Source organism: Hydra vulgaris, chromosome 13 (genome assembly GCF_038396675.1).
Source record: "Hydra vulgaris chromosome 13, alternate assembly HydraT2T_AEP".
Lineage (NCBI taxonomy): Eukaryota > Metazoa > Cnidaria > Hydrozoa > Anthoathecata > Hydridae > Hydra > Hydra vulgaris.
The window spans coordinates 43618768-43637377 of NC_088932.1; the positions used below are offsets into that span (position 1 = coordinate 43618768).

An 18610-nucleotide genomic window follows, 5' to 3' on the forward strand; every position below is an offset into this window, starting at 1 on the left:
CCTCAAGCATTAGTAAACACTATCACTGTAAACAACAAAGTTATTAAAAAGATTATCAGTTCAAAACGTAGCTGTTTACAAGACACAAGACTTTACAAACACAACCAATCACTTAACTATAAATTGGCCTAGGTATAGCAACATACTGAAAAAATGACGTTAATTCTGCCATAATAGGTATTACTCAAACTAATACAAATATTGGCATCATTTGAGTTAATTTAATTTTTGGGACTAGGAAATTCCACTTTATTACTTTAACACCCAACATTCTATTCTCTTGATAATTATATTTATCTTGATTCAATGATATTCGTAACTAGCAATCTCTGCAAATCTGTTTCTCAGTCTCCATCGTTTTTCAACTTTAGTTAACAGTCTTGGAAATCATTAATACGTATTCAAGCCCATTCAAGAAAATAATATTCTTGATCCTGTTCTTTCAAACATACTTTTCCCTATTTCGTAATAATTCTGCTGAGTGGCAATTTAGTATAAATGACCATCGTTCTGTCCTTTTTTAATCTAAGCACCTTCAAGTATTAAAAGTGTCAAACAAACTCTGAAATATTTTATAATTTTAAAAATATAGATGCAATTTGATTTATTTCTTATTTATCAAAAATAAGTTAGGACAACATTTTTTCATTTGTTTTTATATATGAAGAGTATTGGAACATCATCTGCAGGGCCAACGATACGGGTTTCGAAAGAAAGGTAGGGGGGGAGGGGTACAATCTTTAAAATTTTTAAAAAATGTCTTGTATATCTAAAATTTTCTCCAATAAAAGCCTAAACTACCAACTTAAGACAAATTTTAGAATATTACTTTCCAGTTTGGTTGCCCAACCGACTAAGCCAGAAAGCAATATTCTAAAATCCCAGTGGAAAGAGTGCAATGATATTTTACCAAAAGAATAGCTAACCTAAACAACTTTTCACATTTTCATAGACTTAGAATTCTTGGTTTGGAACTATTAAAAGTCCGTTGCCTTCTTATTATTATTATGTTCAGTTATTGTGTTTTAATTGCCTTAAGTTAAATTTACAGTAATGCTTTAAACAATCGCAGTGTTTTTAATTACTAACTGGTCTTATATTTTCTAACATAAATTAAAAAGATAAACCTGGCATTAATCAATGTAATTGTAAATAAGCATTTTTTTATTCATTTAATGATTTTTGTTAGTTAATGACTTTTGTTAATCATTAAATGATTTTTGTTAGAGTCCAATATCTTATGTTAATTAAAATAAAAAATTTAAAGGATAACCAAACCCAAATTATAAGTAGATTAACATATCTGAATGACAGTCGTAAACGTGATACTAGTCTTGAAGTAGAAACATTATCATGTCATTATTAGAAGAATTGCATATAACGGAAATGAAACTTCAAAATAAAACGTATTGTGAAAAAAAAAGTTATTGAAATATTTGTATCATTCAATGCAAAAAATACAATTTTTAAATAAATCTAAAATTAAACTACTTTCTTAGGTAGTTTATATTCTCTTTGTCTATAATTTTATGTTGTTGACATTACTATTCTAAGAGGTCTAAAAGTTGGCAATTAAGAGGTAAGGGTGACCATTTACAAATTATATTAATGCATAAAAGGAGACACCTAAACACCGTATTTTGTTTTTTTTATTTTATTCTATAATGGTTTTTGAGAGGGATTTATTTTACTATATTTACCGTACATATTCAACTTCATGTAACAAATGATTTAGTTTTATAAGCTTTTAGATGAAAGCAATAATTGCTAAGATAGCTGTAAACTTACTTAACAATTGTTTAGATAGTTGTCAGGTATTTTTACATACTATTCAACAATACATTTTGCAGTATATCAGATATTATTGCTCCCTTCTGTATGTTTTTTCTGTATACTTTTAACCTACAATTTAGTTTAAAAAGGTTGCATATATTTGTCCCGACACTTGAATTCCCTGACTGTACCTTGTCTTTCATTGCAAAGTAAGATTTTTAGAATCGAAATATAGCTAAAAGCATTTTTCGATTTCATCATTAATTTTTTATTATTCACACTAATAAGTGTTAGTAACCTGGATACTAATTAATATAAATAATTATTATTATTACTAATACTAATTAGAATTATTCGCCTACATAAAATTAAGTAAAATAAATTTTTGGCTTTCTAACATAATAAAGTAAAACTGATAACACAAATCAAAAACTTGCATTTAGAAAGTAGATTTGAATATTATAAATGATATGAAAGTTGCATAAACACATTTAAAAATATACAATTTTGTTTATAATTTATTATTCAAAAAATAAAATAATATATTTTTTTACAAACTTTCGTTATTTTTATTTTTAGAAACGTTTCTGGATCCTTCAAAAAACTTGACGATTAACTGATTTCAATATTGGTGACTCAAAAGAGCTATTCGAAGTAGAGCTGGAAGTTTGAACAAAGAAGCAAAGAGCCTGTTTATTGATATTTTTGCTTACTTTGATTCATTTTAACTTATTTTAATTAAACGCGAATAAATATTATTAGATTATCCATTGTCTTCATTTTAAGAATAAAATTTTTTTCCGCAGTGAGAGAGAATTCTAACTTAATTAGTCATAAGTTAGAGTGATTACTGAAAACGAGTCTGGCCGAGCCATTAACCACAAAATGTAACCCTTAATAAAAAATTAAAACCTAAAATAAAACATCCTTAGAACGCCCCATTGGCTATGAGCTGTCCTAAGGACGTCGGTAAGACGTCGAACGTGCGTCTATAGAAAATCTCTTGTTATGTCCAAGTTACGTGTATGATACAAAATGAATTCGAAAAAAAAAAAAAAAATCAAATAGAATGTATAAGTAGCTACTTCGGTGAGACGAGAAACAAAATATATCCAAGCACTAATAAACATGAGAGAAATATAGCTAAAAGCAACTGGGAACCATCGGAAATAGTTGGTCACGCCCAACATTGTGGTGGTGCAATTAACTTGACTAAGTCAAAAGTACTTTCTTTTATGTCTAATAACTGTAAGGGTTAAATTTGCTAAGCAATTGATATACAGTGTTTGTAATGCTCAAGATCGCAGGAGAATATCTAAAATCAAGACAATGGTATTTTACTGATGACATGATGCTAATGAAGACAACATTTTATCAAACTAAACAAATATGAATCTGTTAAGTTGCAATGGCATCATATTTGTTTTAATTTAATGAGTTTGTATAACGTTTTTTTAGCCTAATAATGGCTTATACCATATTAGCCTCAATACCAAGAAAAAAAAAATATATATATAACCAAATATAATGTAAATTTTTGTCATTTAAAAATAAACAATTGATATGCATACATATACATATATATATATATATATGTATATATATATATATATATATATATATATATATATATATATATATATATATATATATATATATATATATATATATATATATATATATATATATATATATATATATACATATATACATATATATATATATATCTATATATATATATATATATATATACATACATATATATATATATATATCTATATATATATATATATATATATGTATATATATATGTATATATATATATATATATATATATATATATATATATATATATATATATATATATATATATATATATATATATAAATATGTATATGTATATATATATGTAATCTATTTTTGTAAAAGAAACTAGCCTTCGTTTCCATTTATTATTCTTAGATCTTTCAATAAGCCATTTTGAGCATTGTGCCAAGGATTTGCTCCATACACATTTACATTTGTAAATGCTTCTGGTTGTGTATTTTCAATTATATGAATATTATTTCCATTAAGATACACTGCATACATATAAATTTTATTAAATTGAAATTGCGATATTCTTATACTTGACCATTCATTTAAATATAATGGTTCTGTTAAGATGTAGTAATCATAATTTCCATTAACTGAAGAATAAATCTTCATCTTTCCTTCGCCAGTTAACCATACTCCTGGAGTTCTGTACCCATAAAACCCATAATCACCTCCAATAGTCAGATGAATAACAGATGTAACAGTGTTAAATACATTTGGTTTAACTTTAAAAGAAACAGAATATGTTTTTTCCAGCAAAGGCAATGTTGCAACCAGATTATTTTTTATCAACGCATATTCTTTAAGATCTTCTATCAATTCTATAAGAAAAATTAAAACCTTTGTAAATTCTGTTTATAAATGAACAGATAATAAAAATAACTTTTACGCAATTTTTTTTTTAGATGAAAATATTTTATGCTCTTTTTTTTAAACTAAATAGCGTACATCTAATTTTTAATATTTTGTAAAAAAAAAAATTTATACTGAAGTTCATTAGTGTTGTTTAAAAAATGGCAACCAAAATGTTCTTAATGTTGTAGATGTTGTAAATTTTATAATTTGTAAATGTTTTTCACGTTGTAAGTGTTATTGTAAATATGAATAAAAAATTTTGTTCTGGTTGTTATCAGAATCATCATGATCATACTGCTACAGTTAAAATGTAGTATAACCTACGTTCTGATGATTTGTACTACTCAAGTTCTTAGAAAAAAAGTAGGAGAAATTAAGATTGATTTAAAAATTTCTCTGTCTCCGGACTCTTGGTTGATCAAAAGCAATTTATTTTTATTATTATTCTTAGTTGATCAAAAGCAAAGATGCTTTAACAAAAATTATTGACTTCGGAAGAGGTAGTCACCCACAGTCTGGATACTATTCTCTTAAAGGTTTTCTAGGAAAAGACTATGTCAAATTGCTTCAGTTTTTTTCTTTTTCTGAAAAATTTGCATTGATGTAAACCTTTTAAAACCTGGAATTTGAGATGTCTCTCAGAGAGGCTGATTCAATGCTGTTAAATATCAGAGTGAAAACATGGCTAGTTTGAGTATAAATGATTTCACTATTAAAGGGTCTGATCAATTGGATACTTTGAATATAGTAAATACGATGGTGCTAAAGCTAAAACTTTTAGTCTTTCTTAATCTCTTACCCAGATAATTAACTTTTGATGTCTTAGGTTACTAAACTAAAAAGAGCTTTTCCTACATTATTTAATTAATTCAATTAGAAAATATTGTATTTTTTTTTATTTTGTCGTTACGAGTCTAACCTCACTCATGCCAAAGTTTTCCCCATCTGGAATAGCAATATATATATATATATATATATATATATATATATATATATATATATATATATATATATATATATATATATATATATATATATATATATATATATATATATATATATATATATATATATATATGTATAGATATATATATATATACATATATATATATATATACATATATATATATATATATATATATATATATATATATATATATAAATATATATATAAATATATATATATATATATATATATATATATATATATATATATATATATATATATACATATATATATGCCTCTCCAAAGACAAATTATCAAACGCTGCCATTTCTTCGGACCAGAAATCAAATGAAGAAAGGAGCAAATAGCGGAAATTTTCAAAGAAGTCACTAAATTTTGGAAGAATAAACTGAATTTTCCTCATACATCCCATCAAGTTATACGAGCAAAGCTTGATAAAATACTAAAATGTTATAATAAATGTGTCAAGCGGGGAAGCTACGAACCCCTTCATGAATATTTTGATATTACTAAAGTGGATGGAGTATGGTTATCTTCCGAGGACAAGCAATTGTACCATCTTTAATTGGAAAGCAAAGAAACGGTGAAAAACTCTACAGGCAAAGCGGCCAATAAAGAAATGATCTTTCCTTTTAAAAGACAAAAATTTTCTGATAAATCATCAAACTCATCATCTTCCTATCCTAGTTCTAGTAATTCTGACCCTGAGTCTGACACCAGTGAAGATGATGAAGAAGAACCAGATGAGACTACTCCTACACCAAGCAGAAAACATCATAATAGCAAAATTGCAGTCTACTTGGTGACCAACACAAGAGTATCAACAAGCCAAGCAGCTAAAATATGCAAGCAATTGGCTCGTGAAGGCATTGACAAGCTATTTAAAAGTCAACAATCAAAAAGGCAATCCAGCTCAAAAAAGAAACGATCGAAAAGTTGCATATGGAAAGTCAGTCATACACTTTGGTGGCAAGCATATCAATGGAATCAATTAGCAAGTGGTCCTCCTTAAAAATGAAAGAAGAGAAATAAAATTGGATGTCCTGTCATGGTAGATGGCAGGGGAAAAACTATTGCTCATAGAATTTCTAAAGTCCTCAATGTGTTTCATATATGGAATTTAATACAGATTATTGTCACAGATACCACTACCGTTAACACTGGAAAATAAAATGGTGTTGTTGTAATATTGCAAGGAATGTTCACAGAGAAACGCATCAACAAACCTCAGTTATCAGTTGTCAACACCATGCATTAGATACAATTCTCCGTTTGGTGATGGATGAAAAACTTTGAAGTAACAACAATCGGCGAACATCGAATATTCTTATGCATCTCAACTGTTGAATGAGTACGAACAACTGAAAACACAGTTTCGATAACGGAATAGAAGCAACTTTCGAAACATCAGGCTGGAGAGACGATATGAAATTTTTATTTCATCTCACTAGAGTGTTCCGATAATTTGATGAAAAGGGAAATTTTCCGTTGATCAGGTTTCATAAGTTACCCAACATCAGCAATGCGAAGTGAAATTTCAGAGCTATACTTGCAACCCTGGCCTTCATTTTAATTCCATCAACAAGGGCAGTTCTGCAGACAGAATGTCGACTTATATCGTAAGGCTAGGCAGATCATTGTTTTACAGACCAACTGTACAACGAAAATAAGTTTAATAACTTGGTTGAAATACTGAATTCATACAAACATGCTTTAAGCTCATTAAAAAATCACTGGAAGCGAGAGCCATACTACAGATCCACAAAAGTAATCTATGCGCAGAGCGCGCAATCAAAGTAATATAGGAAATGAATTTGTCATGCAAAAATAAAACAAATTGCACCTTCTATTCCTTCTATGCAACAAGCAAGAGCAAGATCAACGGTCTAAGATATTGTTGGATTAAAAATTTATTGTACTGCATGAATATGACATTTTAATTACATTTAAATACATAGTAGTACTTATTTCAAAATCAAATTTTCAACGGCGGGGTGAACGTTTTTCAAAAAACATGCAAATAACAGTGAAATAATAGTTCAATAAAAGTTCAATAAAAGTTGGAAAAAAGTCATAACCCAAATATATTTATATATTTATATATATATATATATATATATATATATATATATATATATATATATATATATATTTATTATTCAAACATTAGTGTTTTTGAGTTCACTTTTATCTTTATGATTTTCTATGTTTTTGAAATCTTTGAGGAAACTCTTTGTGACTGTTTAAGTCTTGTCTTAGTATATATGTTTTCCATACTTAATCAGTGGTTTCTTGAAACCTATTTGATAAGTGAGCTAGGTGAAAAAAATATTTGAGTGAATGGTGTAAAAGAAGCAAATATCTGTTTAATTAACTTTTAGCTTCAAAATTTTTTTTTATCTAAAATGGAGAAAAATTAACAACCACAAACTCTGTTTCTTTTTCATAAAGCTTTAATGACAACTGGGGAAACGTGAAATGTCTCTACTCAAGAAGAAGAAGGTAGCTTAAAGAAAAATAAGGTTATTTGTAGGTCTACTTGTAAAAAAAGATTCCGTGTAATAGAAAATGGAGAGAAACCAGCTTTCTCAAAGAAAGCATTTAACCTAGCATACCTTATTTTTGAGCGACAGATTTACAAAGATAGCGCTGAAACTTGTAAAAAGTTGTGCTCTTGTACACAATATTAAAATTATCTTTTTATTTTTACATCCTAATCAGTAAGAAAAAATATTTTGTTTTTGGTCTTTTTTAAAAAAAAAAATATTTTTGTTATGCATTTAACCCCACCTCCCACGCCTCTAAGGAAGGGTGTTAGAAGAATAAATGCCTATCATTTAGCAAAAATATCCTGCTTATATTGTTGCGCATTAAAAATGGCATATTCTATGATTTTAGTTGTATTCTATATAAAACGCTGGCTCCACGGAGAAGTACTGCCTTCAGATTCATTTTTGATAAGAAATCAGAATCGAATCTTAAGTCAGGTATAGCTTAAAGTTTCAGCTGAGAGGTATTCTCAAAAACACACGAAAGCCGAAAAATCTCAGACGGAAGTTGACTAAGATTATTTAGAAAACTTTTTTTTCTCATTTTTAAGTAAATAACAGTATAAAAAGCAAAATCAAGTAGAAACAAACAATAACGTCTTAACCTTGATTTATGATTATTAAAGTTTTGTATAGTTATTTATAATTTAAAATATTATTATTGGTACAAACTCTTGTGAAAGAAAAAGGAAACAGTTAAACTTTTCTTTATTAATTACTTTTAAATTTGATTCAATTTTCTATATTTGAAATAAGATTCCTTAAAAAGTTTAAATATCTTTTCAGTTTCTTGTTGTGCAAACAAAGTAACCAACCTAAAATCTTTATTTAGGGTTAGGATTTGTTTTTGAATCAAACTATTGCTTACCGCAAATATTTGATTTAAAAAATGTATATAAATTTTAGTTTCATTTGAGCTGGTAATAATTTGGCAAATCCGTAAGATTTTGGAGTTAAATAATTCTTTTCACAAATGCTTTTTAACAAGAAGGACGAACTTATCCAGGACCAGAAAGAGGGATAAAAAATAGTGATAGAAAAAGGTGATTGTATATTTAAGTAGAACAGTGTGAAAGCCAACTCAAGACAAATTTAGCAAACTTTTACTTTACAAAAAGGAATAAAATCTTTGGCAAGAAAACTTTTTATTGCAGCAGTTTTTATTCCTTTCTGTGAAGTAGAAAAACTGAAGATGAAGCTAGTTTTGACTATTGTGAACTTAAGTATATAATCAAAATTTTAAATATAAAAACTTACAGATTATTTAGTATTGTAGGAGAAGGCTGAAAAAATGTCAGGTACTCCCTAATGAAGAATATCATGTGAACGACTGCTAAAGCTGGAATAAGTATTTCTAATAATCAGGCAATTGCCTTTATAAGTTCTGTAATTACCAATACAATAGTGTAAATTTTGACAATATTAACCTGCCTCTCATCTCTTTCCATTATATCTCTGACATAATTTTACTGGAAAATCCAGCTGCTATAAAAATCATGCAGATTTAAGTATCAATGCGTCAGTTATGAAAGCTGACTTAATTTTGAGAAGTTAGATGAAACAGAATTAGGTCTGTAGTTTGAAACATTAGTATTATCACTCATTTCATAGAGACTTCCGCATATACTTTTACGGTGAACAGACGTGTTTTTATTGATCGAAGAAATTTTTTTTTTTTTTTGTTTATAATACAAATTCAAAACTAAAAATACAAGTTACTATTAATTATTAAATATGGCAGAAACCATTACGAAAATTCGAACAATGTTCAAGGAAATGTTTGCGGAGTACAAAAACCATATAATATTACTAATTAAACAACAAGAAGAAAATATTCTTAAAATCATCAGTGCGAACGCAAAAATAACGAGCGACCGACAGCAAAAAGCTGAAACAAACATTAATGACAGCACGGAAAATATTTAACAATCGGAAAAGGATGTATTTGATATAAAGGAAAGTTTAAATTTTCACGAAGAACTCATCGAAAAAAAGGTCAAAAATAATATTGAGTCTATTGAAAAAAAAAAGATTTTGTAAAACCGAAGCACATAAAAACAATGAGTTGATTGACTTAAAAAAAACTTAGAGAAATTGAGGATCGGTTACGCAGAAATAACCTTGAAAATGAAAATGAAAATGAAACATGGTCTGAAAATGAAATAAAAGTAATTAAACTTTTTGGGGAGACTCTAGGGGTGGAAAATGTGAGAATTGAACGAGCGCATAGTAGTGGACGCTGAGATGCAATAACACCACGCACAATTATTAATAAGAATATAAAGATAAGGAAGAAATTTTAAAAAGTTCTTCTAAATTAAAGGGTGAAAATATCTACATAAACAAAGATTTATGCTTCGAAACGAACTTAATAAGAAAAGATCTTAGAGAAAAAACTAAAATTGAGCGGCAGCTGGGAAAAATTGCATACTTATCATACGATAAGCTGATTGTACGCGAGTGGGCGTCTAGGAAAAAGAAAGAAGTCACGAATCCGTGTCAGTAAGAGTTAGAGTTTATTACTTTTCTTTTAACTATTGCTAACTATTTTAATAACTATTTTGCGTTTATTTATATATGCGTTACTTTAAAATGGAGGAAAACTTTATTTCTAGATTAATATGTCGCAGTCAGTGACGTCGATGACTCTAATAACTTTAATCAAAAAATATTTGAAAGCCAATACTATACAGTTATTGAATCTTCTCAATATCTTCAAAAAAATAAAAATAGTTTTTCAATTTAAACATTAATATTCGAAGTTTAAATAAAAACTTTGAAAATCTCAGGTTTTTGTTTGAATAATTAAAACACAATTTTAAAATTATTTGTCTAACGGAAGCTTAGTGTAAGCGTGGTGAAAAAATGCTCAATTTAAACTAATTAATTACTTATCAGTTCACCAACCACGTGGTTTTGGTGTTGGCGGGAGCGTATCTATTTTTGTTTTCAATTCATTTAGTTATAATTTACGTCATAATCTCTGTGTAAATGAAAAAGATTGTAAGTCATTATAATGAGTTAAGAATGGTTTAAGATGAGTTTTAAATTTTTTTAAGCTAGTAGATGGAGGTCTATATGTGGCACTTATAATTTTTTTTTGTGGTTTTATTTGTTAATTCAATGCATATATGCATTGAATTAACAAATAAAACCACAAAAAAAAAATTATAAGTGCCACATATAGACCTCCATCTACTAGCTTAAAAAAATTTAAAACTCATCTTAAACCATTCTTAACAAATATAAATTAAACCTGAAGTCATGCCTACTTAGTTGGGGATTTGAACATAGACCTAATAAACCATGCTTCCAATAATAATGTTAACAATTTTATAAATACTCTTCTTCAAAATAATTTAATTCTAACAATGAACAAGCCAACGAAAGTGAATAACAACTCTTCTACACTTCTTGATAATATAATAACTAATAACCATCTTATAACCGTATTTAAACAAGCATAATCAAAACTGACTTATCAGATCATTTCCCAACATTCCTAGTCACTAACAATATATTATTTAACAGTATTTCTTCTCAATCCAGTATATTTAGGCGACAGATCAATAAAAACTCGGTAAAAAAATTTCAAGATCTTTTAAAAGACAACGTTGATTGGAATTTGGTATTGCAGTCACATGACGTTAACAACGCATATGATATATTTTTAAATCGATTCAGCAAGCAATATGATCAAGCATTTCCTGAAAAAAAAATAACTGTAAAAACCAAAACTGTTTCAATTCCATGGATGTCTTAAAGGTTACTAAATCTTCAAAAAGAAAACAAAAGTGATATGATAAGTACTTTAAAAAAATCTCATAAAAACGGAATGACATAAAAAATTATAAAAATATATTTGAAAAAACAAAAAGAAACTCAAGAAAGCTTTATTATGCAAAGCTATGAAATAAAGCAACCGGAAACTCTATAAAAGCATGGAGTGTAGTTAAAGAAATAATCGGAAAGAATAATTATGCGAGAAACATTCTGCCAAAAAAAAAAACAATTAATAAAAACACAATTTATAATAAATCAATTATTGCTGAAAAACTAAACAGCCTCTTTACTAATACTGGTCTTAATTTGGCATTAAAAATTCCTATGAATTCAACACCATTTGAATCTGATCTAAAAAATTACGATAAAATTATGGATTAACCTAATTTAAAACTAATTGAATTGAAAATCGCCTTTTTTAACTTAAAACTAGCAAAAGCGCTGGGTTTGATAAAATTAACGTTAATGTTGTAAAATCTGTATATAATATAACAGAACGCTTGTTATTTCACATATTTAATCTTTCATTTAAAGCAGGTATCATCGCTGAAAAGATAAAAATTGCACGAATCACGCCGATATTTGAGTCCGGAGATGACTCAAATATCTCTAATTATAGGCCTATATCTAAACAATTTGGTTTCAAAAAAAAAATTTACGGAGCGTGCAGTGATTGAACTAGTAAATCAAATATCAAGTGCATTCAGTAGTAACTACTTTACCTTAGGAGTTTTCATTGATCTGCTAAAAGCTTTCGATACCGTTAATCATAATATACTAATAAGAAAACTTGAAAACTATAGTGTAAAAAACACCAATTTACTTTGGTTCAAAAGTTATTTGACCGATAAAAAACAATTTATAGTTTATGAACAAAAAAAAACATTTTGACTGCCGTAACTTGTGGGGTTCCCCAGTACTCTATTTTAGAACCACTGTTGTTCCTAGTGTATATTAATGATTTAAATTTAGCAACAGACCTATTAAATTGTATTCTTTTTGCTGATGACTCCAATCTTTTTCATTCCCACAGTGATATTAATTCACTATTTAAAACAACAAACGAACAATTACTGAAAGTTAATGAGTGGTTCAAAAGTAACAAATTTTCACTAAATGTGGATAAAACCAAATTTATTTTGTTCTACAAAGTGAATAAATCAAAAAATATTCCCATCAAATTGCCTAATCTAATAATCAATAACACTATCATTAAAAGAGAAAACTCAGTTAACTTTCTAGGCGTAATCTTAGATGAACATTTACGTTGGAGTTTATATATAAAAAGTATTAAAAATAAAATATCAAAAAATTTAGCAATGATATATAGAACTTAATCATTTTTAAACAGTAGTTCTTTAAAAAGTTTATGCTTCTCTTTTTTTCATTGATATTTAATTTATTGCAATATTGCATGGGCAAGTACAAACCATACAAAATTTAAAAAATTGTACTGTAAACAAAAACACTTCTGCGTATACTTGGAGCATAAAATATATATGTAAAATCAACTTACACCAAGTTTTAATGTTCATGTATAAAACGATTATAGGATTATCTCCTAAAATATTTCAATCCTATTTTGACAAAATAGTTCATAAATATCCAACAAAATTTTCAAATAACAATTTCGTTTTCTCAAAATATAATTCAAAACTAACTTCATATTCATTTCTTTATCGTGGACCTTGAAAAATGTTTCCCAAAATTGTAAATAGACATAAAACTAGTACAGAGCAGTTTAAAAATTAATAAAAACAGGCATTCTTACTAACGAATTTTAATATATCCGAATTTAAATGTTTTTTAAAAACTCAAATACAAAAAAAAAATTAGTACAAAAGTTATTTCACTGAGTGTATAAACATTTTTTTTATTATCTTAATTATGGTATTACCTCTATGGCGTTTATGGTATGGTATTACCTCTATGGCGTTTGCTAATTTATTCACGTTATTTCTATGAAGTAGATTAATCTATTTATGTTTTTTCTATGGTGTTATTAATTTGTTTACTTTTTATTTTTAAATCTTAATTTAAATTTATAAGTTTTAAGTAAATTATAATATCTTATTTATTTTTTCTTATTCACTTGATCTTACTCTTTCCTTAAACTTTTATTCTTTAAGTATTTCTTTAAAAGACAACGAATTGTTATCTATTTTACTTTTATATTTTGATTTATTTTTTTAACAAATGGTTTGTTAACTATAGATATTTAAATATTACGGTTTTTGTAAATACGTGACATTAGGGATCTGTGACAAGGCTAAATTAGTCTTCTTCTTGCCCCGCCAATATTTGTTTTTATTTATGTGCTTCGAAACTGTATATATTATTTAACAGCACAAAAAAAAAAATAAAAAAAATTCACTGGTTAAACACAACTTCAATCCAAAGTTTTATTTATGTTGAGTTATGTTGGGCAACTTTGACCAACTAAATATAATGTTGTAATAGCGTCAGTAACACAAACGTTGTTTTTCATCGGTATTATTTTTATTCATCATTGTAATAACATATATTATACTCAAGTTATTTTTCACCAGAACTAAAACGTTGTAATAACGTTGGTCAAATTTTTTCAATATTTAGTTTTTAAAGAATAAATATAATATTAGTTTTACCTAATGGTTTGAACTATCCACAAAAACAAAGAAAATTTTATTAAATTTTTTTAAAAAAACTTTACTTCATATTAATACCTATTTTCACATTTGGTATAAATGTGTAGCGTAGCGGAAAGCGTGATGTTCAACGAGGCGGGTGACCGGGGTTCGAGTCCCGATGCTGTCTACATTTACTTAAAAAACACGTTGCTTTTACATTGAAAGTGCAATCTGGATTAACGTTGAAAAATCAAACGTTATAACGTTAGATATTTATCGTTGGATATATTTAACGTTATCCATCCTTTCAATGTCCAACGTTAATCCAATGTTGTTACAACGTAAAAAAAAACATTATTCAACGCTGTTTTAACGTTGTTGTGCCCACTGGGTATGAGATTAAAAGTTGAAATAATTTTTGTAATTTTAAAACCTTTTAGCATGACAAATAATTGTTATTAATTGTTAAAATACGATATATGGGGTGATCAATGATTTCTAAGACTTGGTTTTTTATTTGTCAACAAATATAGTGAACAACAACATCAAAGCGATTAAGACGGGTTTGGTAAAGTAATGCCTAATAACTTAATTCAAGTTTTGACTTTTCAAAAGATTCTGAGACAAAATTACTTCAAAATTTTATCGATGTTTATGAAATAACAAAAGAATATAATCAAAATTTTGTTAACAACCTAAATGTTTAAACTCAATATTGATAAAACACTTTTGATTTAAATAATATATTGAGTAGATTCAATTATGATAAGATTTTAAAATTTTTAAAATTAAAGTAGTTAGTTCCACTAACATTTTCAAAATGAGAGTGAATAAGAAAATTTCCTCTGTTAGAAAAAACAAAATTTCAAATTATTATAAATAAAAAAGTAAGGTCAAAATAAATTAGTTTTTAAAGTTTTTTTGTTCGTTTTACATTTGGGCACAAGTCAACCCCAAATAATCAGCTTATTGTAAAAAAACCAATCATATTTATTAAAATTTCATTCTAAAAATATACTTATTTTTTTAAAATTGAAAATTGAGTCTTGAATTTTTAAGTGCCTAAAGCGTCATGAGTTGAGTGGCTTTATTTGCAGATTATAAAACCAGTATTATCAAGGGGACAAGAATGTTTAAGCATATTTAATAAACTTTCTTTTAAGATTTAGAAGACAAGTAATTAAATAGTTGATTCTAATAAAATTGCTTAACCTAATTTTACTTGATGAAAAATTCCAGGCTTGTTTTAGATAAGCTGTCCACAGCTAGTAACTGTAGTAACTGATTGATTTAGAAAGGATATGAAGCATTAAAAAAATGGTTAACTAAAAAAAAATTTATCAAAGTATTTTAAACATTCATAAGAAATTTCATAAAACAATTAGTTACTGTCATTTCCAGTTATAACTTTGAGGTCTTTAATGTAGCCATCATTTGCAATGAACCATGGATCTGCAGCATAAACAAGAACGTTTTCAAAAATTTGAGGCATTTTGTTAACAATGCTCTGAACAAGTTTTCCATTTACATATGCTGAAATTAAATAACTTCCGTCAACAATATCTTGGCATATTTGAATAGTAGACCAGCTATTAAGTGGTAAAGGAGGTGAGTAAAAATACTCGATATAACCATTGGCGGAACAATAAATGAGCAACTTTCCGGAAAGATCGGATGAAAACCAAACACCAGGGTTTCTATCTCCATAACGTGAATAATCATCTCCAATAGTGAAATGAATAACATTTTCATAATTATATGAATATGATAAAGGTTTAAGTTTAAAAATTACATAGTATCTTTTACCCCATGACGCAAACGTTGCTATTAAATTATTTCGTTTCAACAAATGGTCATCAGAATCATCAAAAAAATCTAAAATAAAAATGTTTTTGTTTTATTAAAAACTATTTATTAAAAAATTAACTTCATAATTTGGTTTTTAGGTCTAAGGCCTTTTTAGCCGAACATTTTGTATTTATGTGTAATTTAGAAAATCGTAAACTCAGAAATTCAAATCTTATTTTCGAATGAATTAAAAAAACAATTTGAAAAATAAAAAAAGCTGAATCAGGTTGATGGTGGAGAGTGTTGTTAAAAGACCTTGTACTGAATAAACTTATTTAATATTAAGTATATAGAAACCAGTTTAATCTACTTCATACATTGCAAATAATTAACCTTTATCTAATGTCTCTTTAGTATATTTAGGTTAAATTTTTTCTGAGTAAACCAGCTGTTAAGAAAATTTTGTTGTTTTTTAATAATAATAGCCAATCTATGTAATAACAGCCATCTAATAAGTAATAGCAATCTAATAAATAATAGCCGATCTAAGTTTTCAATTTAAACAATTTATTATATTTAATAATCTTATATTTATTTAATTTCAAAATATTTTTAGGTTTCTTATATAAATAAATCGGAAACTTCGGAAAGAGGCAATCCATAAAAACCGTCAATGAAAAGAGGAGGGAGTAAGGGGTAGAAGGGTAAAAAAAAAATGACTAAAAAAGAAGGGATTTATAACTCAACTCTATATAACTTTAAATAGGCGCAACAATATTGCAAAGCAGCATTAGATAAATGAATAACTTAAAAAAAAAATATTTTAAAACCTCAATACTTTCTCAAAAAACAAAAAAGTATAAAAACCACATTTAAATAAATTACAGCAAATTATTATTGATAGAGCTATAGTATGAGAATGTAAACATTTAAAGAATATAATATTATTCATTTTCTGAACGTCAGTATTTCTGACAATAAAGTTGTATAATAAAAGAAAACCTAAAGTCGGATCGTGTATTTATTATATGATAAAACTTTTCTAACCATCAAAAGTCTTGTTGCTTAAACTGTTTTGTTTTGAATTTTTATATTTATGTTATAGCATTAAAAAAATAAACTATCAAGATTGAAAAACACAACAAATCTTTATATGTTAATATTAAACTTAAAGGTGCTGCTGCTACCGTTACTCATTTGTGCGTGTTTGACAAAAAAATTATAGCAGCCATTACAACCGATATCATAAAAAGAAAGATTTGCAGCACTTTTTTTTTATGAAAAAATGTGAACGGAAGTGTTTGCAAACTTTTAACTTATATAAACTTTCAATCGTGTAGTAAGATGTGTCGATTTTCATCTTATTTATTTACCAAACCATGTAGTATACTAAAATTTAACTATTTATAATTATAATTAGATTTTTTTTTCCCAAGAGTGACTCAGACGAAGTCTGTAAAGATAAAACAAAAATTGATACTTCAAAAACAAAAAAAGTAAAAGAAAAAGTGTATTATACAACACTATGAATATAAAAAATATAGCATTAGCAAGCTTAAGGCATCATACAGGTTTAAGAGAAACTGCAGAAATAGCAACTGCTGTCTTTGTTAAAACAAAAATTGTCACTAAAAAAACAATTGCTTTTTACTGACCACAAAAAAGTAAAGCGAGTTTAAGAAAAAATTGGAAAAGAGTTGATCTTAAAACTCTATAATGAACTTAACAATAATTGATTGAACTTTAACTTGATGGTAGATATGATAACACTAAAATTTTTTTTGATGTTGAAAACAAAAAATTCCCACGTTTAATAAAAAAAGAACATTATACTGTGTGCAGTGAGCCTGGTGGAAATTATCTATTCCATTTTGTTCCTGAAGAATCAGATTTAAAAAAACTTCTAGAGATAATTGCTGATTATTTAATTGAATGCCATAGGTTGTGATAGTACTAACTTAAATACTGGATGGGCAGGAGAAGTAATACAATGGGTTGAAAAAAAAACTTAATAAAAAACTTTTAGGGATTGTATGTGATCTGCACACTAGGGAACTAGGGTTAAGAAGTCTTATTATCTTTCTTGATGGTCCTACTAAAGCCGGAAACCACTGATCAGGACCGCTGGGTAAGATGTTGAATGATGTTACCAATCTTAACATTATCCCAGAACTTTTAAAAGTTTGTGAAAACTTTCCACTTATCTATCTTAGTCCTGACACTATCAAAGATCTAAGCACTCATTAGAGCTATGCTTACTAAATTATGATATCTATTAAAATTGGAGTTCTGTCTAAGAGACTTGCATTACTATAAATCGGTCCTGTTTGTCATAGTAGATGATTAATTACTGCTTTAAGGTTTTGCAGAATCTGGGTATCTAAACATGGGTTAACAGGTGGTCTTTTAAATAGGTTGAAAATGATTGTTGAATACATAATAGGTGTCTATATTCCCATCTGGTTTAACATTAAAGTAAATTAGTGTTGGGTGGAAGTTTATAACATGAAGCAGGTAAAGAATTTATTTTGCTTAATGTACTACTTTTTTACTTTAAAATCTGAACACTTTCTAATTAATAAAACGAGCTGATATACACTTAGTTTTTGGTATTACAAATGTGTGTAAATACATTCATATATATATATATATATATATATATATATATATATATATATATATATATATAT

At 27.0% G+C, this 18610-nt stretch overlaps 1 protein-coding gene across 2 annotated transcripts in view; it reads right to left on the minus strand.

The window, feature by feature from the left end:
• The window catches only part of LOC136089268 (uncharacterized), a 105743-nt gene that overhangs the window by 63780 nt on the left and 23353 nt on the right, over positions 1–18610 (minus strand). For both annotated transcript variants that reach the window (XM_065815115.1, XM_065815116.1), the window contains exons 2-3: positions 15522–16007; positions 3711–4190 (exon numbers count right to left, since the gene is read on the minus strand). In XM_065815115.1, coding sequence (XP_065671187.1) covers positions 3711–4190; positions 15522–16007 — 966 coding nt within the window. The remainder of the gene's footprint in view (positions 1–3710; positions 4191–15521; positions 16008–18610) is intronic.